Source organism: Pristiophorus japonicus, chromosome 5, assembly GCF_044704955.1.
Source record: "Pristiophorus japonicus isolate sPriJap1 chromosome 5, sPriJap1.hap1, whole genome shotgun sequence".
NCBI lineage: Eukaryota > Metazoa > Chordata > Chondrichthyes > Pristiophoridae > Pristiophorus > Pristiophorus japonicus.
Genome location: NC_091981.1, coordinates 250,000,160 through 250,025,604, shown reverse-complemented (window position 1 = coordinate 250,025,604; position 25,445 = coordinate 250,000,160). Strand labels below are relative to the sequence as shown.

The 25,445-nt window shown below is 41.0% G+C and overlaps 1 protein-coding gene across 4 annotated transcripts in view; it reads left to right on the top strand.

Annotated features, from left to right (window-relative positions):
• Positions 1 to 25,445, top strand: part of LOC139264667 (integrin beta-1-like) — a 105,544-nt gene that overhangs the window by 67,219 nt on the left and 12,880 nt on the right. For all 4 annotated transcript variants that reach the window (XM_070881538.1, XM_070881536.1, XM_070881537.1 and 1 more), the window contains 12 exons: positions 1,355 to 1,571; positions 9,086 to 9,256; positions 9,940 to 10,178; positions 10,589 to 10,747; positions 10,906 to 11,001; positions 13,071 to 13,160; positions 13,278 to 13,418; positions 16,393 to 16,595; positions 17,876 to 18,114; positions 20,287 to 20,509; positions 22,963 to 23,189; positions 24,331 to 24,497. In XM_070881538.1, the coding sequence (XP_070737639.1) occupies positions 1,355 to 1,571; positions 9,086 to 9,256; positions 9,940 to 10,178; positions 10,589 to 10,747; positions 10,906 to 11,001; positions 13,071 to 13,160; positions 13,278 to 13,418; positions 16,393 to 16,595; positions 17,876 to 18,114; positions 20,287 to 20,509; positions 22,963 to 23,189; positions 24,331 to 24,497 (2,172 nt within the window). The remainder of the gene's footprint in view (positions 1 to 1,354; positions 1,572 to 9,085; positions 9,257 to 9,939; positions 10,179 to 10,588; positions 10,748 to 10,905; positions 11,002 to 13,070; positions 13,161 to 13,277; positions 13,419 to 16,392; positions 16,596 to 17,875; positions 18,115 to 20,286; positions 20,510 to 22,962; positions 23,190 to 24,330; positions 24,498 to 25,445) is intronic.

Here is a 25,445-nt window from a genome sequence, read left to right as displayed (position 1 = left end):
ATTTCCTTATTCCCCATTATAATTTATCCTGTCTCAGCCTCTAAGGGACCAATGCTTACTTTTGCTACACTCTTCCTTTTTACTTACTTGTAGAAGCTCTTGCAATCTGTTTTTATATATTTTGCTAATTTGCGCTCAATCTATTTTCTTTAGCAATTTTTTGGTTTCTAATGCTCTCCCAATCCATTCTTTGCAACATTACAAGCCTCTTTTAATTCAATACTATCCTTAATATCTTTAGCTTCGGATGGATCACCTTTTCCATGGAGTTTTTAATTTCTCAATGGAATGTATATTTGTTGAGAATTTTGGAATATTTCTTTAAATGTTTGCCACTGCTTATCTACCATCATACCTTTTAATTTAATTTCCCAACCTACCTTAGCTAATTTTCCCCTCATACCTATGTAATTGGCTTTATTTAAGATTAGAATCTAGTTTTGGACTTAGAATTTCACATTGGGTTTGAGAGTGAAATATTAATCATAGTATGATCACTCTTCCCCCGAAGGATCCTTTTATTATGAGATTACTAATTAACCCTGTCTCAGTACACAGTACAAGATCTAAAATAGCCTATTCCCTGGTTGTTTCCATGATGTATTCTAGGAAACTGGGGCATGGAATGCTTTGCCACAAGAGACGATTCAGACAGAGACCATTACACTTCATTTGAAAAGGAAAAATATAAAAGGAGTAGGGGAATGGGATCAGATAGCCTATATTTCCAATGTAGCGCGGTCCTGACCAGAAGGAGGATTGTGTGTGAGTGCTGCCCACCAAATGTCTGGCTACTGACCCACATTGCACTTTCTGGGGTCTGTCTTATTTCAATATTTAGGGCAAGCTGAGCTTGCCTGTTTATGTGGGTGGAGTAGAAATAGTGTGCTACTGCAGGAGGAAGTGCTGCAGCTTAAAGGACCATATATATATATATGGTGGTTACAGAGAACAGACCCTCACTTTGGAAGTGCTGCTACAGGAAGTCAGGCAGAAGACGATCAGAATATTTTCTTAATGGTGAGAGACCGGGGGTGGGGACATGGGGTTGGAGGGAATAGTGAGGTGTTAAAGTGTCGAGCATCCCAGTGGAACAGAATCCCAGCCAGAATCTCTGCTACGTGACTTGCTCATATTTAAAATGGGTAGTCTTGATCGAAAACTCTGCGTAGACAGCTGCAGATGAAGAAGTAACTGCCGCCTGGGCTGCAATTTCTATGACTGAGCGTGGTAATGGAATCGAATGGCAGAAAATAATTGGTACTAAATGAGATCAAATGTCTGCAAATGTGATTAATTCATGTGTCTTAATCTGTATCTTAAGAATATGAACTTTTATTAAAAAATTTTGTAGGCATTCTTGCAACAGGGAGAACCAAACGCTGCACGGTGTGATGATATAGAATCCTTAAAAATGAGAGGGTGTACAATGAAAGATATTGAAAATCCCAAAGGTTCACAACATGTAGATGCTAATAAAGCACTTACTGGCCGTACAAGCGGTGAGAAGGTAAAGCTGGAAGACATTACACAGATTCGACCACAGAAGCTAACCCTGAAATTGCGATCAGGTATTTCCACAACAAGCTTTAACACTAATACTTGGGTTTTGTTTCTTGTCATAAAGTGGAATATGATTGTAGTTTGCATTGCTGAAAATAATAGTCTCTGCACCATTCAAATAGATGCCTAAAACAAATCATGGCAGGGAAAAATGATTATGTACTAGGTTTCACTGGGTGTTCATAACTGATTTTACACCATCAGAAAATCCATTAGTGTCAAGCATAGTCAGAATAGTACTACATTGTGAGGACCCAGCCACAGGACTATTGGCGTGTAAACTGCCTAGAAATCTGGATAGCATATTCGAGGGAATACATTTGCAACAAATTGGTATCATAGAAAATAGATGCAGGAGTAGGCCATTCGGCCCTTCGAGCCTGCACTACCATTCAATATGATCATGCATTTCAGTACCCCATTCCTGCTTTCTCTCCATACCCCTTGATCCCTTTAGCTGTGAGGGCCACATCTAACTCCCTTTTGAATATATCTAACTAACTGGCCTCAACAACTTTCTGTGATAGAGAATTCCACATGCCCACAACTCTGAAGAAGTTTCTCATCATCTCAGTCCTAAATGGCTTACCCCTTATCCTTTGACTGTGACCCCTGGTTCTGGACTTTCCCAACATCGGGAACATTCATTCTGTATCTAACCTGTTGAGTTCCCAGCGTTGGTCACCCTGGAGCCATGTCTCCGTAATCCCAATTAAATCCTATCCGTTTACCGCTATCTCCACAGTTAATTCATCCACCTTATTATGAATGCTTCTTGTATTGAGACAGAGCCTTCAGGCTTGTTTTTTTTAACACTTTGTCCTTTTAGAATTATGCTGTAATGCGGCCCTTTTTGATCTTTGTCTTCGATTTTTCTGCCGTCCACTTTAATTTTCTCCTTTCTACCTTTTGCTTCTGACCTCTTTACTTCCCTCTGTCTCCCTGCATAGATTCACATCCCCCTGTCATATTAGTTTAAATTCTCCTCAACAGCACTAGCGAACACTCCCCCATGGACATCAGTTCCAGTCATGCCCAGGTGCAGACTGTCTTGTTTGTACTAGTCCCACCTCCCCCAGAACTGGTTCCAATGTCCCAGGAATTTGAATCCCTCCCTCTTGCACCATTCCTCAAGCCACGTATTCATCTTAACTATCTTACTATTTCTACTGTGACTGGCAATCTAATCCTGAGATTACTACCTTTTTGAGGTCCTACTCTTTAATTTAACTCCTAGCTCCCTAAATTCAGCTTGTAGGACTTCATCCCGCTTTTTACCTATATCGTTGCTAACTATATGAACCACAACAACTGGCTGTTCGCCCTTCCCCTCCAGAATGTCCTGCAGTCGCTCTGAGGCATCCTTGACCATTGCACCAGGGAGGCAACATACCATCCTGGAGTCTTGTTTGCTGTTGCCTAACTATTCCCCTTACAATAGAGTCCCCTACCACTATAGCTCGCCCACTCTTTTTTTTCCTGCCCCCCTACGCAGCAGAGCCACCCATGATGCCATGAACTTGGCTGCTGCTGCCTTCCCCTGACGAGCCATCTCTCCCAACAGTATCCAAAGTGGTATATCTGTTTTGGAGGGAGATGACCGCAGGGGACTCCTGCACTGCCTTCCTACTACTCTGCCTGATGGTCACTCATTCTATATCTGTCTTTGTACCCTTTGCCTGCGGTGTGACCAACTCTCTAAATGTGCTATCCACGACATCCTCAGCATCGCGGATGCTCCAGAGTGTATCCACCCGCAGCTCTAGTTCCGCAATGCGGTAAGCATTTCAACAGTAGCATAGACATAAGTTACATTAAAAAGCCAGTCAATTCCGCCTTCTCTATCTCAGTACTATGCACATCATTTTGTTCAACACCATGATATTCAAAACACCCTGATGTGTATAGGAATTCAGTTCAGTTTTGTGAATAGATAGTCCACGAGTCGGCCCAATTCTACTTTGACATAGAAACATAGAAAATAGGTGCAGGAGTAGGCCATTCAGCCCTTCGAGCCTGCACCACCATTGAATAAGATTATGGCTGATCATTCACCTCAGTACCCCTTTCCTGCTTTCTCTCCATACCCCTTGATCCCTTTAGCCGTAAGGGTCATACCTAGCTCCCTCTTGAATATATCCAATGAACTGGCATCAACAACTCTCTGCGGCAGGGAATTCCACAGGTTAACAACTCTGAGTGAAGAAGTTTCTCCATCAGTCCTAAATGGCTTACCCCTGATCCTTAGACTGTGTCCCCTGGTTCTGGACTTCCCCAACATCGGGAACATTCTTCCTGCGTCTAACCTGTCCAGTCCCGTCCCGTCAGAATTTTAAATGTTTCTGAGATCCCCTCTCATCCTTCTAAACTTCAATGAATACAGGCCCAGTCGATCCAGTCTCTCCTCATATGTCAGCCCTGCCATCCCGGGAATCAGTCTGGTGAACCTTCGCTGCACTCCCTCAATAGCAAGAACGTCCTTCCTCCGATTAGGAGACCAAAACTGAATACAATATTCCAGGTGAGGCCTCACCAAGGCCCTGTACAACTACAGTAAGACCTCCCTGCTCCTATACTCAAATCCCCTAGCTATGAAGGCCAACATACCATTTTCCGCCTTCACTGCCTGCTGTACCTGCATGCCAACGTTCAATGACTGATGTACCATGACACCCAGGTCTCGTTGCACCTCTACTTTTCCTAATCTGCCGCCATTCAGATATTCTGCCTTCGTGTTTTTGCCACCAAAGTGGATAACCTCACATTTATCCACATTATACTACATCTGCAATGCATTTGCCACTCACCTAACCTGTCCAAGTCACCCTGCAGCCTCTTGGCATTCTCCTCGCAGCTCACACTGCCACCCAGCTTAGTGTCATCTGCAAACTTGGAGATATTGCATTCAATTCCTTCATCTAAATCATTAATGTATATTGTAAAGAGCTGGGATCCCAGCACTGAGCCCTGTGGCACCCCACTAGTCACTGCCTGCCATTCTGAAAAGGGCCTATTTATCCCAACTCATTGCTTCCTGTATACCAATCAGTTCTCTATCCACGTCAGTATATTGCCCCCAATACCATGTGCTTTAATTTTGCACACTGATCTCTTGTGGGACCTTGTCAAAAACCTTTTGAAACTCCAAATACACCACATCCACTGGTTCTCCCTTGTCCACTCTACCAGTTACATCCTCAAAAAATTCCAGAAGATTTGTCAAGCATGATTTCCCTTTCATAAATCCATGCTGACTTGGACCGATTCTGTCACTGCTTTCCAAATGCGCTGCAATTTCATCTTTAATAATTGATTTCAACATTTTCCTCACTAATGTTAGGCTAAATGCTACCCGTTTTCTCTTTTTTTTTTAAAAAGTGGTGTTACGTTAGCTACCCTCCAGTCCATAGGAACTGATCCAGAGTCGATAGACTGTTGGAAAATGGTCACCAATGCATCCACTATTTCTAGGGCCACTTCCTTAAGTACTCCGGGATGCAGACTATCTGGCCCTGGGGATTTATCAGCCTTCAGTCCCATCAATTTCCCTAACACAATTTGCTGACTAATAAGGATTTCCTTCAGTTCCTCCTTCTCACTAGACCCTCGGTCCCCTAGTATTTCCGGAAGGTTATTTGTGTCTTCCTTCGTGAAGACAGAACCAAAGTATTTGTTCAACTGGTCCGCCATTTCTTTGTTCCCCATTATAAATTCATCTGAATCTGACTGCAAGGAACCTACAGTTGTCTTCACTAATCTTTTTCTCTTCACATATCTAGAAGCTTTTGCAGTCAGTTTTTAATGTTCCCAGCAAGCTTCCTCATACTCTATTTTCCCCCTCCTAATTAAACCCTTTGTCCTCCTCTGCTGAATTCTAAATCTCTCCCAGTCCTCAGGTTTGCTGCTTTTTCTGGGCAATTTATATGCCTCTTCCTTGGATTTAACACTATCCTTAATTTCCCTTGTTAGCCATGGTTGAGCCACCTTCCCCACTTTATTTTTTACTCCAGACAGGGATGTGCAATTGTTGAAGTTCATCCATGTGATCTTTAAATGTCTACCATTGCCTATCCACCGTCAACCCTTTAAGTATCATTCGCCAGTCTATTCTAGCCAATTCACATCTCATACCATTGAAGTTACCTTTCCTCGAGTCCAGGGCCCTAGTCACACTCCACCTTAATAAATAATTCTCCCATATTATGGTCACTCTTCCCCAAGGGGCCTCACACAGCAAGATTGCTAATTAGTCCTTTCTCATTACACATCACCCAATCTAGGATGGCCTGCTTACTGTAGTTGGTTCCTTGACACATTGGTCTAGAAAACCATCCCAAATACACTGCAGGAAATCCTCCTCCACCGTATTGCTACCAGTTTGGTTAGCGCAATCTATAACCGATTATCGTCGCCCATTATAACTGCTGTACCTTTATTGCACGCATCCCTAATTTCTTGTGGAGTCGAGCTGCAGCTCTTTTATTTTGCTCAACAAGAGTCCCTCTTCCCTGTATTTTCCCTCATTGCCTTTTGGGATCAAGATTGGATAGAGGAAACTACTGCAATTTTTGTAACATTCAGTGGGCTGAAAAGAGCAACATTTTCATACTTTCTACTCCTTTCCATTTTATGGTAAAACATGTCTCCACGCCCTTTTCCTCATGTTGGCACATGGGAAAATGGCCATTTCCAGTGGACAAAAGTCAGGAAAATCATCTCTAGACTAAATGGTAAAACTTTAAAAGCATAGAACAGCAGAGGGATTTAGGTTTTCAGTTATGAGAAGAGACTTGAAAAACTGGCTCCTCACTAGAATTGAGTAGTGAAGAGGAGACCTGATAGTGGTGGTCAGAATTATGAGGGTTTTTGATGTAGTAAATAAGCTTTTTTTAAAAAGCTGTTACCGGTGAGTCAGTAACTAGAGGGCATAAATTTAAGATCATCAAAAGATCTAAGGGCAATGTTTTTAGGATATGGAGTACCCTTCTCGTGGTGAAATGAGAATGCTTAATAGCCTTTAAAAGGAAGTGGATAAATATTTGAAGTAAAATTGGGAAACGACAGGGGAATGGACAAAATATTTAGCTCCAATAGAGAGCAGATATAACTGTGTAAAGCTTCTATGATTCAATGTCAAATAGAAGGAATTTAACCATTGGTGTTAGGACCAGTAGCATCTGATTGGAATATGAATATGCAGCTATCTTGTAGCTGCAGATACTTAAATTAGGTTTATTACCCAGCTTGTTAAGGGTCTATATCGTGAATAGATTATCTTGCTGACAACTGGTAACAGAAATGTGGTTGGAGAATTTTCTGCAAGGTCAAGCTGTTTGTTTGCTAATCTCTGTTGTTTGTTTGAGTAAACGGATGTTAGATCCGTTTGAATCTCTCGCCTTGAGAAGCCTTAAATTTCTTGCACTTGGAAATTTCTTAATCCTTATTTTGGTACATAGCTTCCATTTATTTGGAATGGGATAGGGTTCATTATTTTTTGTCAAATTAAATGTTTCTCCTTTTTAGTAAATCACTAAAATGTATCCGCCACCTTCCTTTGAAAGAAAAAAATTAGTTAATATAGTGCTTTGTGTGCTCTGATGTCTCAAGCGCTTCACAGTCAATTAATTAGGTTTAAAGTTATTTTATAGTCAAATGCAGCTGCCAATTTGTGTACTACAAGGTCCCATAAACAGACAAATGAGAGAAATGCAAAAGAAAAATATTGTGGCTGCTAGAAATCTGAAATAAAAACACACAGGTCACGCTACATCTGTGGAGAGAGAGAGAAACAAAGTTAACATTTCAGGTTGATCACCTTTCATTTTGACAAAGGGCCACTGGCCTTAAACATTAACTCTGTTTCTCTCTCCACAGATGCTGTCTGACCTGCTAATTATTTCCAGCATTTTGTTTTTATTAAGAGATAAATGATCTGTTTTGGTGCTGATGGTTTAAGACTAAGTTTGCCACAAGAAGCAAAATTATGTGGTGATCTTGCTAAGCTGTTTGAGGAACTGGGTAGTAAAATGTCTATTTCTGTTGCAAAAGCCACCAGTATTGAAGATCAGTATACTTCTGCAACAACCACTTTGTGTAATGTGTTAAGGGTTTCTCATCACTGTTCGTAAGCTAACTCTTATGCCCATTTTACTGCTCTAATGCTTCTGTTTTGCTATGAGGAGCTGTTGGGCCCAATTTTGGCCATGACTTGTATCAATCTTTTTGAAGTTTTTTCTGGCGTAAGTTTAAAAAGTCATTTTCCCCCCAAGATTTGCTCCAGAGTAAGTCAGTTAGGTATGATTTTTTTTTTTTCAAAAGAGGGCGTTGCCAAACACTTAAGTCAGTTTTGGCCATTTATGCCACTTTGGCCTGCTAAAACTTACTCCAAATCGACTTAGGTTAGCGTATGTGGCCAGCTCTGAAAAACCTTGCGGGCAGTTAAGAAATTGGCGCAGGTTAGTACTTACAAAGCACAAAAATAAGCATTCAATAACAAATAAAAAATAGAAGGAAGCTGAGGACCTGCACCAAGACTTAAAAAGCACTAAACAAACCACAAAAAGTAATAAGCAATCAATCAATAACCAACAAAAAATAGAAGTCCTACCTTTATGCCAGAATCACATTTTTTTTTAAGTCTTCCCCCCCCCCCCCCCCCCAAAATACTCTTTCCACCCCCCCAAAATACACTTTTTCACTCTCGCCCTCCCTCCCCCCCAAAAAAGAAAACTCTCCTCCTCCTCTCACCCCCCACCCCCTTAATCAAAACTCTCAAGCACAACCATCAATGAATAATAAATAAAACTGAAGTCCTACCCCGGCTCGGGAAGTCAGCAAGCCGGCCGGTGCGGGAGGCCATTCGGCCGGGGATAGGGTGCAGTGAGATCGGGGCGTCCCTTCGGCCGGGGATAGGGGCTGCGAGCATCGGGTCCTGCTCACAGCCCGCAGGACCCGCTGGGAGAGTAGGAACATGCATGTAGATTCACTGGGCATACGTGCAGGTGCCGGCGTGGCCTGTTGTTCCACCCCCCACTTCACAATGCACACCACGCGGAAGAGCTGCCAGGATGGGGCGACTTTTTCCGCTGCCGTTTCCAGCACACACAGTCGGCGAACTTAAGGTAAGTGCGCCGAAAAAAGGGGTTGGACAAAATTGAGCCCGTTGAGTTTAAACTTTAAGACATTTTTTGGATTGTCACTTTGTTTTGTTGCTGGCTCTCTGATCCAAAAATAAAGATGCAGTTCGGAACCAGGCTTTATGTATTGTAATGACTAAAGATTACTTGTAATGTGTCAGTGCAAGGGTACAAATAGCTTGGATATAGTGTTAACCTGCAAGACACTCTCCCTGTGGACTGCTTTCAAAGAATATTTGTGACATTCAATCATGCACCGTTCACACAGAACAAAACTTAGTGAGATTAGCACCCTTGAGAACTCTTCCTAAACCTTATCAAGCATGATGTGGATTTGCATTTCATATGTCCATTTCTAACAGACATTTCTTGGAATTTATTTTCAGGAGAGCCACAAACTTTCCCATTGTATTTTAAGAGAGCGGAAGACTATCCCATTGATCTCTATTATCTTATGGACCTCTCTTTTTCTATGAAGGATGACTTGGAAAATGTAAAGAAGTTGGGAACGGAATTGAAAAATGAAATGCAGCAGATAACTTCTGATTTCAGAATTGGTAAATTATCTTTTATCATTTTTTTAATAAAATAAAAAATTCCTGGGATGTGAGTGTCGCTGGCAAGGCCAGCATTTATTGCCCATCCCCAATTGCCCTGGAGAAGGTAGTGATGAGCCGCTGCCTTGAACTGCTGCAGTTCATGTGGTGAAGATACTCCCATAGGGGTTGGGGAGGGAGTTCTAGGATTTTGACCCAGTGACAATGAAGGAATGGTGATAACCTTTCCAAGTCAGGATGGTGTGTGTAACTTGAAGGCGATGGTGTTCCCATGTGCCTGCTGCCCTTGTCTTTCTAGGTGGTAGAGGTCATGGGTTTGTGGGTTGCATCTGCATTTGCAGTGCATCTTGCAGATGGTACACACGGCAGCCACGGTGCACTGGTGGTGGAGGGGGTGAATGTTTGTTTAAGGTGGTGGATGGGGTGCCAATCAGGCAGGCTGCTTTGTCCTGGATGGTGTCGAGCTTTTTGTGTTGGAGCTGCACTCATCCAGGTAAGTATAGAGTATTCCATCGCACTCCTGACTTGTGCCTTGTAGATGATGGAAAGGCTGTGGGAAGTCAGGAGGTGAGACACTCTTCTCGGAATACCCACCCTGACCAGCTCTTGTTGCCACAGTATTTATGTTGCCTTACATTCAACAGACAAAGCTTAATCTTATGAAAGAAACTGTTCTTCTTTAGGGTTTGGTTCTTTTGTGGATAAGACTGTGATGCCTTACATCAGCACAACCCCAGCCAAAAGGAAAAATCCTTGCACAGGTGGTGAAATATGTACAAGCCCATTCAGCTACAAAAATGTGCTGCCATTGACCAATGATGGATCAAAGTTCAATGAACTTGTGAGCAACCAGACTATTTCTGGAAACCTGGACTCTCCAGAAGGTGGTTTTGATGCCATAATGCAGGTTGCTGTCTGTGGGGTAAGTGAAAATAATTGTATTTGAATAATCCCAATATTTTGTCTCTTAGCTTGCTTCATTATTCCCAAGTTTTTACTCAACTGTTCTGAAATTATTTTCATTAAGTTTTATTTCTTTTGGTGCTCTCATGATCTGGATTTACTGCATCTATACACCATTTAATATTTTATATACTTCAATAGGTCCCCCTTTGACTCCCTCCTTTCTATACAGGTACTAGAAAGCTTAAGCACTTCCAGTATTTCCTTGTAGTGATGATCTTTATATTTAGTGCTCTTGTTACTTCTGTACCATTTGCTTTAACCTGCACTTCTCTTTCCCAAGTAAACCTATTTTTAAGAGAACTGTAGAGGTTTACAGCACAGAGGGAAGTGATTCGGAATACTATTTAATTATTCTCTACTTCACAGGATAAAATTGGCTGGCGAAATGTCACTCGATTGCTCGTGTTCTCTACAGATGCAGGATTTCACTTTGCTGGAGATGGTAAACTGGGTGGCATTGTTCTACCAAATGATGGAAATTGCCATCTCAATACTCAGGGTCTCTACACCATGAGTGATTATTATGTAAGTTTTCTCTTTGATCTTGGCAGTATGGATCTTGGGAATATTATTTAGCTTAAATAAAACTCAATTCTTCAGCCTGCCTTTAGAATACTTTGTATAAAATATTGAATGTTCTGTAAAGTGTCAAATCACCTGAAATTCTGAAATGTTGTCTGCAGGATTATCCATCCATTGCTCATTTGGTACAAAAACTTAGTGACAATAATATTCAGCCTATTTTTGCTGTTACAGAAGAGTTCAAGGGTGTGTACAAGGTAAGTGCTTCCAAATACACAAGAAATTTCAGAACTGTTGGACAGCTATATTTTGTATGCATCAGTGCAGAATTATAATAATTCCAGAATCTGAGATGCAATAGTCAGTCTAAACACCTGTTCATTATTGTCATTTGACCACAGGGTGTACCTAGCGATAGGACAGTGCTTAAATAACACACCATATGGTTTGGGGGCAGGAAGTAATAAATATCGATATGGAATAAACACTTGAGTTTATAATAGTGCCTTATCGCATTTTTCAGGATGTTCTGAAGCCTGTCAAAACCAATGAAATACTTTTCTTGAAGTATGGTCAAAAATGCTTAGGCAATTTGCACACATGGTTCCATTAATAACAAATGAAATGAATGACCAGTTAATCCTTTTTGATAGTTGGTTGAGGCAGGAATGTTGGTTAGGACATTGGGATAATTCCCTGCTATTCAAGTAGTCTCATGGGGTATTTTCTATTCATTCAAACCACTGGAAAATGCAGACAGAGCCTCTGTTTAATGGCTTATTTAAGGGCAGTACATTTGGCAAAGTCATACTCCTAAGAACATGGCATCAGCGATCGGCCATTCTGCCCCTCGAACCTGTTTCACCATTCAATCCGATCATGTCTGTACCTCAACTCCATTTACCTGCCTTTGCTCCATAATACCTAACAAAAAGCTATTGATCTTGGTCCTCAAAATTTCTATTGACGCTGCATCAACGGCCTTTTGGGGGAAAGAGTAACAGGTTTCCACTACCCTTTGTGTGGAAAAAGTGCTTCCTGATTTCACTTCTAAATGGCCTAGCTCTAATTTTAAAATGATGCCCTCTTGTTCTGGTTTCCCCACCAGAGGAAATAGTTTCTCTGTCAACCTATTGAATCCCTTAATCATTTTAAATACTTCAGTTAGTTCACCCCTCAACCTTGTAAACTCAGGGATACAAATCTAGTTTATGCAACCTAGCCTCATAAGTTAATCCTGATATAATTCTGGTAAACCCAAGGCCAATATATCCTTCCTAAGTTCTGTATCCAGAACTGAAAATGTAACTCCTTTAGTACTTCCCTAGTGTTAAACTAGTTTGTGCTGGAACTGTAGAAAGCGTCATGACATGGCATATTTCGACTTTCTGAAAGCATTTGACAAACTTCTACATGAAAGGCAATTACATATGTTTTAAAGTGGTTGAAATTCAGAGTAAAATCTAAAAATGGATAGAAAATTGACTGAAAGAAACAGCAGCTACTTGTTAGGGCAGTGATGTCAGTGCTGCAAAAATTAGTGGGCTGTTGTGCTTACCTCAACTTGGATTTAATGCAGTCTGTTTATGTTGAGGGTGTTTTCCATTCATCTGAACCAATGGCAATGCCAGATGGGGCCTCCGTTCAATGCAAGTTAGCAAGATTCATAGCCAATAGTAAAGGACGTAATCGAGTCTGAGGCAGCCAAGGACTTAAACAATGTGCAGGACACAGTCCAAGTGGGCAGAACTGTAGCAGATAAAAATCAGTGCAGTTGCAGACAGTGGTCATTGGGAACATCTGTCAAATTATCAAAGCAGTTAGGTGTATGGTTCAAATTTTAATATGTTGTGAAATTACATCAAAGCAGCTGGAATGCTGAACTATATTGCTAAATTAGAGTTTAAATCGGGTACATTGCTAATGGGAGCTTTTTTATTTTGTATTCGTTAGTGAAGACATTTTTCTAGCTCACAGCGGAGTGCAGTTATGATTTATTAAATATTTAGTTCCTGGTTGTTCACTGATCTTTCCCTCTGTTCCAATTCTACTCAAATGTTGTTCACGTCTTAACCCCACAGTTACTTTCAAGATTATAACATTTTGGATTAGATTTTCAATTTGGGGATTGGAATTAGCGCACTTAGCTCTTCTAAATCGTAGTTTCAAAGTTCATGCAATCCCTTTTATTTTGGGGTGCTTTCCATTCATCTGAACTGGCAGAAATGACCTCAGATTAATGCCTTAGTGAAAACATTTAGTAGCTTGATATTTAGTATTGCCATTTCATAACTTGCATTTGACATTGTTGCTCTATTATTAATAGGCACTCCATGATCTCATTCCAAAATCTGAAGTAGGTGTTCTGTCATCAAACTCCAGTAATGTAATCAAGCTGATAATTGATGCTTATCACGTAAGTACTGATCATTAAGTTGACCCTTGCATCAAAATTTATTCAACTTTTTTTTAACCAGTCCCATACTTACAAATACAAATACAGTGATGGCTACGCTTCTATCTTTTTTTGCAGGCTTTGTCTTCTGAGGTTATCCTGGAGAACAGCAAATTGCCAGAAGGTGTGTCAATACATTATACAGCCTACTGTAAGAATAATACCGTTCATACAGGAGAAAATGGCAGGAAGTGTTTAGGCATTCAAATTGGCGATGAGGTAAGATCCAGTCAATCCATTGCTCATATTAACATTTTCTGAAAGATTTTATCAATGGCTATGCAGATGAAATATGCACATGCTATGGTACAGAATTTGGGGGCCAGGAAGATAACTCTCAGCTTTTTCTTTGCATATCGTGGTTTAGGCTGAAGTTGACTTCAAATTTAGATGCTACCCTTCTTTTCCACCACCCCCCCAAACTTCTTGTCTGATCATAATACTTGGGTCTTCCTCCTGCATAATCTATAAATACATGCATCCACTCTATACCTAGGTTCTATTTTATCTATTTTCAGTGCCTATGAAAGGTTGGTGTCTATGAAGATGTGTTACTGCTCCCAAAACATCTGATGCAGTCACTCTCAACCTACTGTGTGAGGATCCAAAAATGTACCATGGTAATTCATGACCTTAACCCAAGTCAGTGGTGTCCCTCCTCTGCCCTTGCATTTTCTACTACCCCCATGTCCATGATTGAGTAAAATGATGGCATACCTCAATTGAATCTAGTAGAGGTCTTGTATATTGAATCTCTTTGTCCTCCCCTTCTGGTCTGTGTAGTTTAGTATTACATTGGGCATTCCCTTTCTGCACAAGGCTGTTGGAGCAGCATACTATGCACCTATTATTTTTTTGCTCCAACTGCTGTAGCGGTACTGTTAAATTTTAACCGTTTTTTTGGTTTTATAACACTGCCAGAAATTTGTTAGAGGTTTTGTTGCTGCACTTCTAATTTGGGACAGAATGAGAGAAATGGTGTAGTAAGGAATAAGAAATAAAGATTTGCCGATAGACTAGGAGATCTGGGGGCTGGGTCGTGCAGTGGGTTAGACACAGGGATTTCAACTCTAGGATATAGAATCATGGAATAGTACAGCACCGAAGGAGGCCATTCGACCCATCCAGTCTGGGCCGGCTCTCCGAGCAATCCAGTTAGTCCCACTCCCCCGCTCTTTCCCCATTTCCCTGCAATTTTTTCTCCCAAGTATTTATCCAATTTCATTTTGAAGGCTGCTATTGATTCTGTATCCACCACCTTTTTAGACAATGCATTCCAAATCTAACCACTCGTTGCATAAAGTTTTTCCTCATGTCGCCTCTGGTTCTTTTGCCAATCACCTTAAATCTGTGGTCTCTGGCTATTGACCCTTTAGACATTGGAAACCGTTTCTCTTCATTTACTCTATCTAAATCCTTCATGATTGTAAGCTCTATCAAATTTCCTCTGCCTTTTCTGCTCCAAGGAGAACAACTCCAGCTTTCTCCAGTTTATCCACATAATTGTAATCCCTCAACCCTGGAACCATTCTAGTAAATCTCTTCTGTACCCTCTCCAAAGCCTTCACGTCCTTTTTAAGTGTGGTGTCCGGAATTGGATACTAATCCAGCTGGAGCCGAACTAGTGTTTTATATAGGTTTAGCATAACTTCCTAGCTCTTGTACTCTGCCTCTATTTATAAAGCCCAGGATCCCATATACTTTGTTAACCTGTCCTGCCACCTTCAAAGATCTGTGCACAGGTACCCCCAGGTGTCTGTCTCTCTTGCACCCCCTTTAAAATTGTACCATTTAGCATGTTTGTGTCGCCTCATTTTCCCTACCAAAATGTATTACCCCTCACTCTTCTACGTTGAATTTCATCTGCCATGTGTCCACCCAATCCACCAGCCTATGCCTTCTTGAAGTATATTACTATCTTCCACCACAACTGTTTTCTTCCCCTTAGCTGAATACCTCCCTCCAGTCTGAAAAACAGCCATTCATCACAATTATCTTTTCTATCCCTCAGCCAATTTTGTATACATGCTGCTACTGCCTCTTTTATCCCAATTTTGCTAACGAGCCTAATATGTAGTATTTTATCAAATGCCTTTTGAAAGTCCATATATTCAACATCAACTTCACTGCCTTCATCCACCCTCTCTGTTGTCATTTTGGGGAGGTGAAAGATGAGAAAAAGTAGATGATTTCAAGGACAAAGTTAGTATAGCTTGCGCTGCAGCAAGACTAATTTCATTTCTGCATTAAAGTTACAAACTTGTGTTCAGTGCTTTAATTTTCTCCCCGGATTACTGTTTCTAAAAGCTTCTCCATCACTGATGTTAAACTGACTAGCCTGTATTTGCCAGGTTTATCTTTCTCCCCTTTTATTGAACAAGGGTATAATGTTTGCAGGCTTCCAGTCCTTTGGCACCACCCCGGTATCTAAGAAGGATTGGAAGATTGTGGCCAGCACCATTGCAATTTCTCCCCTTGCTTCCCTCAGTGACCTAGGATGTATCCCATCCAGACCAGGTGACTTACCTACTTTAAGTACTGCCAGCCTTCCTAGTAACTCCTCTTTATCCATTTTTATCTCATCCAAAATGTAATAAAGACCACATATTTGATTGGAAAAAAAAAAAGGTTAGTGTTAAAATCCTTTAAACCTTGAGTTCAGTAAATGAAGAATGTAAACTATTAGAAGAAGTAATAATTGCTTCTGTCTCGATACATTGTTAATTGTTGTGAAAGTGGATCTGATTTAAAAAGAACAATTGTGCAGCAAAATTGCATGGGGAAAATACTGAACATAACTAACTTTAATACAGAAATTAAATTAGTCTTGCTGCAATGCAAACTATACTAATGTTGTCCTTGAAATCTACTTTTCTCACCTTTCTCCTCCCCGACTAACACATGCCATACACTTTACTCTGCTGGCTCTTAAAATTCTGCAAACATGCCAATGAGAAAATGCCAACATGAACATAATGCAGTGAACAGTCATTTCACCCTTCCTCCTCTCTTTCTCCCCCCTTGTGACTTAGTGTGTCCCCGTGCCAACATGGATGGAATCAGGAGCTCATCACGACAGAAGCTGGTGCAAACTAATGTTTTTTTCATTGAAACAATTTGCAATAGCACCTGAATTGGAAGTATCTAAGAATGAAAATAAATGTTCTTTATATATTGGTCACTTTCCTTTTAGGTGAACTTCAACATAAGTATCACAGCAAAAAAATGCCCAAATAATGGAGAGAAGACAACTATTCAAATCAAACCTCTGGGATTTAACGAGAAGGTGGAAGTTGCTCTGGAGTTTGTTTGTGAATGCGAGTGCCATAAAAAGGGATTCCCTAATAGCCCAGATTGTCACCAGGGTAATGGAACATTTGAGTGTGGAGCTTGCAGGTAGGTAATCAGTTTGTTCAGAGATTAATTAATGTGTGCACAAACTTGGAGTAGGGATAGTAAAGAATAAAAGCTCAATAAAATGGACATTTTTAATGTTTCTATTGTTACCTTTGTTACTTAAGTAATACAATGTTGAGGTTAAAGATGTTTAGATTTTTCAGCAAAGGTTACGGTTATTAAAGTAGGGATTTAATGGTAAAACAAGTTACTTGTGGCAGCTTGTCTTTATGGGGTAAATTTTTTTTTGAATTATTTTGTTCAAGGTAAGGAATGGTGGTGCTGTCGAATTGAACATAATTTAATTTGAGATACCAAGAAAAACTGGCAATACACAAACCAACAAGCATCTGAAGAGGAAACGGGTCAATATTTTGGGTGAGACTTCTTCAGGAGGACAAAGGATCACACCCAAAACATTAACTTGTCTCTCTCTGGGTAGAGCTGCTAATTCCATCCAGAGCAGAAAATATTCTACCTTTCAATGAAGAGGCAGTAATTTGGGCTGTAAGAAAGTGGAAGAATTATTTTTGATGCAGTGATGCAATTTATAGAACTGTGACTGCAGTAAATTACTTCTAATTGCCATCTGATATGGTAATTTTTCATAGCCTATTACTGTAATTCCACCAAGCACTAATATTCTATTCGACTCATGCTAAAGTTAATACTATATTTTTACTCTTGGTTCTGGTACAGTAGGGCACTGTCGTGTAGTTAAATCTCTGGCATACACTGGCACTTGGTAAACTGCAGAATATTGAGCACAATGTCCTGAGCCTGTAATCTGCCTGAGGAACCCAGCACACACCCCAACGTAGGTGGGTTGAACTAAGAGACAAGCTAGGAGCAGCACTAATTTGAAAAATTATTCAAATGGTTGTCCTTGTGCCCTACTAACAGCTGTTGCTCTTCACCATGCCAGAAAACTGCCTGGCACTGTAGGAGTACCATAAATTCCAGCCCTGCTGCATCATAAGTGGAAAATTATTCAAATGAGCTGGCCTTGCATTATCCAATATGGTCAGCTCTGTCTCGTTTGACCATTAGACTTGCTGGTCTCTGTTGGGAAAGTTAGCTATTTGTTACCAGTGCCACTAGATGAGAGCACTGTACAACCACAGGACTCTGATTTTATAAGCAGGTGGAGGGATGGTTGGAAAAGAGGCAAAAATAGAAGAGAACAATGTGGCTTGCTTTTTTTTAAAAAAAAAACTAAAATCAGTTGATACTGTATCTTTCGGTCACTAATTTGGAAACTTGGACTGCTTCATTTTCAGGTGTAACAAAGGACGTATTGGTCGATTTTGTGAATGCAGTACTGATGAAGTAAATAGTGAGGACATGGATGCTTCATGTAGAAAAGATAATACATCTCTAATCTGTAGTGACAATGGAGATTGTATCTGTGGGGAATGTGTCTGCAAGAAGAAGGACAATCCCAATGAAATCATCTCTGGCAAATATTGTGAATGTGATAACTTCAATTGTGACCGATCCAGTGGGTTGATTTGTGGAGGCAAGTATACAGCACAATGAATTACTTGCTAGAATTTACTACTTCGAAATGTTGGCAACTGGTCTTCACATTATACATTTCTTTACAACAAAAAGGGATAACACACTTTTATTATGGCAAGATACTTGTGCAACTTTCACAACACACTGCATTACATATCTAGCTTCAGTCCCAAAAGTGAGCAATTACAATAGCTTTAAAGTATCTGATGGTATATTTAAGTTCAACTTTTATTTTGGAAATGAGTTTTGTTAAGGGAAGGTCGTGTCTGACTAACTTGATTGAATTTTTCTAGGAGGTAACCAGGAGGGTCGATGAGGTCAGTGTGTATGATGTAGTGTATATGGATTTTAGCAAAGCTTTTGATAAGATCCCACATGGCAGACTGGTCACAAAAGTAAAAGCCCATCCAGGGCAAAGTGGCACGTTGGATCCAAAATTGGCTCAGAGGCAGGAAGCAAAGGATAATGGTTGATGGGTGTATTTGTGACTGGAAGGATGTTTCCAGTGGGGTTCCGCAGGACTCGTGACTAGGTTCTTTGCTTTTTGTGGTATACATCAATGATCTAGACTTGAATATTGGGGGTATGATTAAGAAGTTTGCAGATGATGCAGAAATAGGTTATGTGGGATAAAAAAACTGGTTAGGCCACAGCTGGAGTACTGCATGCAATTCTGATCATCACATTACAGGAAGGATGTGATTGCACTGGAGAGGGGTCAGAGGAGATTTACAAGGATGTTGCCGGGAGTGGAGAATCTTAGCTGAGGACAGATTGGAAAGACTGGGTTTGTTTTCCTTGGAACAGAGAAGGCTGAGGGGAGACCTCATTAAGGTGTCTAAAATTATGAGAGGCCTAGATAAAGTGGATAGAAAGGGCCTATTTCCCTTAGCAGAGGGGTCAACAACCAGGAGGCATAAATTTAAAGTAATTGGTAGGAGGTTTAGAGGGGATACGAGGGGAAATGTCTTCATGCAGAGGGTTGTGGGGGCCTGGTACTCACTGCCTGAAAGGGTGGTAGAGGCAGAAACCCTCACCACATTTTTTTTAAAAAAGTACCTGGATGTGCACTTGAAGTGCCGTAACCTGCAGGGTTACGGACCGAGAGCTGGAAAGTGGGATTAGGCTGGATAGCCTCTCGTTGGCCGGGGCAGAAATGGCATCCTTCCGTGCTGTAAACATATATGATTCTATGATAATTGCACATGTATATCTTGCATATACAAACAATTATTTTTACTTTCTAATTCTTTAGAATATTACTCATTTCTATTGTGCTTTGCTGCTGCCTAATCTTATAATTTGATACTTAACTATTGAAGGCAAGCTGTGGCCAACTCCACCTTGGAAAGAAATTCGCCCGTGTGGTGGCTGATGTGCAACGGCCATCACACGTTAAAAAAATCCACGCACGGGCATCTTCCACCCTTCAAGATGTAGTTCGGGATCTGGAATATTAGGTCCTTCATTGAAAAACCTGTAAACTCATCCCTTTTTAGTGTGGAAGCAAGTCATCCTCGTTTTGAGGGACTGTCTATGATGATAGAAATTCAGCCTGAAAACTTGTTTACCTTTAACCACATATACCCTCCCTTGTGCTGCTCAGAATTTTCAGTACTGTTCACTCAATTCAGGGAATTCTTTCTGCACCCTTCATTGGTTAGAAACATAATAGATGTTTTTAACCTTCATATTTAAAATCTGAACTACAAAGATGTGTTAAGTACTGTACTTGAAGATGGACTTCTAAATCCATTGTTTTAGAGAAATATTCTACAGCAATGAAGCCCACTTTAAACTAATGGATAAACTGAGCCTAAGCCTTTGCACCCTCTCTTTCTTCGGAGTTCAAACTTGGAAGTGTGACCATATTTCCATGTACACACTTCTGTGCAACTCTTTTAACATTGCATTAAATATTCCATTGCACTGCAGAAAGGAATATTAAGATCATTGTATCCTTAATTTCCCACGTGGCAAATTCACAATGTCTACTCTTCCCATTCTCTCAACTGCCCAGCAGATAAGTGCTGCATTTCCCATAGTGTGTCTTAACCAATGGAACCAATTATTGCGCTACTTCACAAGTATGTTAACCGGGAGCGGGGTGTGGTGAAATGTTTTTAAAAAATGGCGAGAAACTTAAACATTTCTGAATCATCTTTTGCAGGAAATGGTATTTGTAAATGCAGGCTGTGTGAATGCTACCCCAATTTTACTGGCAATGCCTGTGATTGCTCCCTGGACAATTCAACATGTTTTTCAAAGAATGGGCAGATGTGTAATGGGAGAGGTAAATGTGACTGTGGTCGCTGCAAATGCACTGATCTTAAATTCCAGGGACCTGCCTGTGAAATGTGCCCAACCTGCCCTGGAGTCTGTACAGAACACAAGTAGGTATTTGGGTGATTGAAAAGTATATAATCCAGTACTTGTAAATGTTGCTGCCAGTTTTAAAATGGTGTTTAATTCCCTTGAAGGGTTCAATCTTCAGTTTAAAAGGTGAAGGACTATCATGGGGAAGTACCTGGAGTACCCTCCCCACCCCTTTTTTAATCATCAAACATTGCATTCTTTCCAAATGTTTTTCAAAGTTTTTTTTTGGAGGATCAGGTAAGGTCACCCTCCCTAGCACGTTGCACTGATAACCTTGATTAGAGAATCTTTGAGCGCCTTTTAGGGGTGCCTTAAGACCAGTTTGTTCTCTTATCTGCTACAGAAAGTGGTAAATACCACACTAAAAATTTTACGGTTGAAATGAAGATTTATTTACAAGTAAGGTACTGAAGTCTAAACACTCACCAGTTACTGATGTTTTGAGTACTTGTACCAATAAAGATCCAATCAGTCCACATTGGGTCAAATATCTTCAGAATATGTTTTATACGAGTCCTCTGAGGGAAAAGTCTTTTTAGACTTCCCAGTGTGATATCTATAGGATTGTTCTCCCTGTACACTGCACTGAATTCAACTAGTCAATGCTGAATTGAAGTTGAGCTGTTCTACCACAAGAAGCCTTTCATGTCACTTTTATAGATGCAACATTAGCCATCTTTCGGGGAAAAATGAGATGATTGGTCACTACTAGACATAACGGCCCAGATTTTTTAGTCAGCGGCGAAGGAACAGCGCTCGCTGTTTATTGTGCTTACAGCTGCTCACAGCATTTTCACGGGCTTTTGAGCAGCAACTTATGATATTTAGAGATCAATTTCAGCACAACACCCTCTACAGAGGCTCTATGGCTATGTGAGCAGGACAAGCAACAGCGCAATCTGATTGAAGAAACCTCACTGAAACACGCAGTCTTAAACCAGGAAGTATAAATTATAATTAATTCAATGTAAGATCATGTACAGCGAGGGAAAGAAAGATGGATTTAAGAGAAGGATAAAAATTATTTAAATTATTTATTTAAATCTCCAACAATTAAATTCTGAGACTCCACATTTGTAACATTAAATTTTATCAGCCAGAGAGGTTGTTTGGCAGTAATTAAGACGTATGGCGCTGTTAAAAATTCACTTACATCTGAATGCACTAGCCCTAACTTTTTCTGGCATGGTTAGTAAGTACCACAACTTCATGCCCATCATAGATTTGGCATTAAAATATAGCAGCAAGGTACCGGTGTAGCAAAGCTTGTGGAGGAGCAGGGAAAATCTGACAGCAATCTCCGGATAGCCGCATTTAACTGCGCATGTGCAGACACCAGAAGTTGCTGTCCGATTTACTCCATAATAATGGTGAGTCTGGGTGCTGATATTGGAACATCCGGGTCGATGGCTTCTCCCAGTCTGCACAGTTGTGTGCATTAACATTTCAAAGAACAGAACAGCCCAGCCACCAAAAGATTGACTCTTAAAATTTCTGAATGCAAACAGTCATTAAATTCTATAATAAATCCTTATTTATACTTATACAAATATTATACAAATAAATCCAACCTGAATAAAAATTTATAATCAAAGAAAAGATTAAATAAACCATCTTCCTACCTGTCTGAAAGTGCTTCAGCCAGGGAGAATGCTGCAGGAAGCCTCAAGTTGAGGCAGCCGTTCGTTCCCGGGGCGGGGGGGGGAGGAGGAAGCCGTTCCCGACGGCGGGGGGAGGGAGGAGTGCGGGCCCGACCGACCGTAGGGGGGGGGGGGAGAAAGCCGTTCCAGACAGCGGGCGGGGGGAGGGAGGGAGGGGGTGCGGGCCCGCCCGACCGCAGCGGGGGGGAGGAAGCCGTTCCAGATGGCGGGCGGGAGGGAGTGCGGGCCCGACCGACCGACCGCAGCGGGGGGGAAGGGAGCCGTTCCAGACGGCGGGCGGGAGTGCGGGCCCGACCGACCGAACGCAGCGGTGGGGGGGAGGAAGCCGCTCCCGACGGCGGGCAGGGGGAAGGCCGTCGGGAAACAGCTGCCTCAACTTCTGAGGCTTCCTGCAGCCTTCTCACTGCTGCAAGAAGCCTCAGTGCTGATCATGGAAGGGCAATGTGCTTTTATTAAATGTTCAAAAATTAAACAGCTACAAAGAACTACAAAAATGGCCGAGTGCCAATGTTTCCTTCACACTGCGCGTGCGCGAACGCTCCAACGCGCACGCGCAGGGTTGCCAGCAGGAAAAAAACTAATTTAAATGGTACCCGCTCCCTCCCACTTACAAAATCGGCGCGAGTGGTAGGCTCCGCCCCCCCCCCCCCCCGGGCGCCGCGCCAAGCAGACATGGAGCTGCAGGGCGCTCCAGAATCGCGCGGTTTTTATTCCGGCGCGAAAAACGGGCGCCCAGCTCAGGGGCGCCCGTTTTTTATCGTGTGGAAACTTGGGCCCATTAACTTTTTTAATACTTTTGTGTTTTATAGGGATTGTGTTCAGTGTAAAGCCTTCAATAAAGGACCCAAGAAAGATATCTGTGATCAGTGTGAGTTTGAAGTGCAGTTGGTGAAAAAACAGGATGAGTTGCCACAACCAGGCCAAGTTGCATCTATTGCTCATTGTAAGGAGAAGGATGAGGATGACTGTTGGTTCTACTTTTCCTATTCAGTTAATGACCAAAATGTTCCAGAAGTTCATGTTACCGAAAACCCAGGTGAGAGTGGTAATTACAAACCATATTTTCCCTAAAGGCATACTCAACTATTAATAAGTAAGACTGTCCAAAATAGAAGAGAAGTGAGAAGAGCATGGGATGTGTCAATCATTCTAACTACAAAAGGTAGTTGACGGGGTTAATATCTGTTAACTATTTAAAAAAGACACTGGAGGGGTGTTAGTTTTCAGTCAAGCTATGAAAATTTAAAAAAAAAGAAAACGTGAGCAAAACAGCACAGAAATTGGTAGCAAACTGCCAGGGAAGGGTTTGTCAATTTATTTTTTTTAAAAAAAAAGGAAACTGCAAATGTTCAACATCTGAATAAAAATGTCGATTGTTGGAACTACATGACCTCCGGTCAGTCAGCATCTAAGTAGAAAAGACAAATTGACATTTTGGTTAAGTACCCTGCATCAGATAAGACCTGTCAAGATCTCAACTGCTGCTATAACTCTTAATGAAGAGGTAACCTATTCTCCTGAAGGACCATAGTATGTGGACAAAATGTGAAAGGGTGGTAGATATCAGTTTAAAATGAAGTTTTTTTTAAATTGCTAAATTTCATACATTTCAAGGTTTAACCAATCTTCATTCTAACACAAACTAGTTTGCTTCAGTGTTGAGCATTAAAGTCCTTTAATTTTTTGTGTAGTGCAAGTAGAATTATAGTTGTGCCAGAAGAGAATAGAATACTTACTAAGACTCTAAGAAAAGTTGCATGTCTGGTCAATTTAATGTACTCTTAAGGCAGGCATACCAACATTCACCCTTATGCTATGTTGGCTTGATTATATCCTCCAGGGGTGAGGAATATTTCAAGAATGAGAACTAAGTAACAATTAGTACAAAAATAACCAAAACTTAACAGCTGGTAGGGTTCCATTCACTGTAGAATGACCTTCATGCATTTTGAAGGGTTCCATATTTCCCAGTGGATGTAATTTAGTTGGAGGTGTCAACAAAATAATGATTGGAGGACTCTGGTCTGATTCTGAAGAATAGCTATATCTCCTGCAACACAATCTGTAACACATTTTATGGGCAGTAGGATAATCTAAGATGGGTTTTATTTGTCTATATAAAATGATTCCGTAGTCAAAACTTTTTAATACTTTTTGTTTTTAATATTTTCTTTTAGAATGTCCGCAAGCACCTGACATCATTCCAATTGTAGCTGGTGTGGTTGCTGGTATTGTCTTGATAGGCCTTGCCTTGTTGCTGATATGGAAATTGCTGATGATCATTCACGACCGAAGGGAGTTCGCAAAATTTGAAAAAGAGAAAATGAATGCCAAATGGGATACAGTAAGTCCATTGTGCATATTTAGATGATGATTGTCTATTCAGAAACTATTCAGTCACAGGCTTAACAAAATAACAAAGAACCTTGTCCGCGATTAAGAGGGAGTTTTTAACCTTTATAATGTAAAACTACAATCTCAGTACCATATTTTCAGAGCCCATTCTTGGGAATGTGAATGATGTCTCATTTATTGCTCCAAGCTGGCAATGTAGTAATGTGCTGTCAGAAGCAAGTCATGTCATGAGAAGAAATGTCAGAGTAATCTACTGTTTCTGGGGAAAGCACTGTGTAACCCATATGAGAAGGTTATGAAGTATATGTCCTAAGAAAGCATTATGTGAATTAAGTCGTGCAATAGCACTTGCAGCACTAGTCTATACATGAGCACTTCTGTAATATGGATTTTTTTCTTTTTGGTTCTGACTTGCTGAAGATTTAACCATTTTGAGTCTCTAAATGAAGTTAATGAAATATACAGACAGTAGAGTTTTGTTTGGCCAACCTGGAATGTGTACTTGCCCCATTTACTTAAATCCAGAAAGCTGAGATATAGGTTGGCAGCCAGAGGTTAAGGGCACCCCCAGCATGTACAAGGGCATTTCTGGGAATTTAACCAGCTAAAACCATGCAGTCTGCCAACATAGAGCATTGGTATGGTTTTGTCTGTGCAACTAGGAGCACCCTGCCCTTTGAGTCATTGGCCTATCAAGGTTATTAGGAACAAGTTGAAGAATCCCAGACCCCATTGAGATATCTACCCTTCCAAGCTTCCATTAGTAAGCAAGGCTGACTGGGCAATCATTAATAGTGCCCTAAAGTACTATGGACCTTCCTGGTTCCAGTATTGGATTAGAGTTTGTCACAGAGCATTGACTTGATTCCAAGCTTCCATTGCCAGAAGTGACACCTTGGAGCTATGTTGACTCCAAAGACGTGTTCATCTCTCTCCT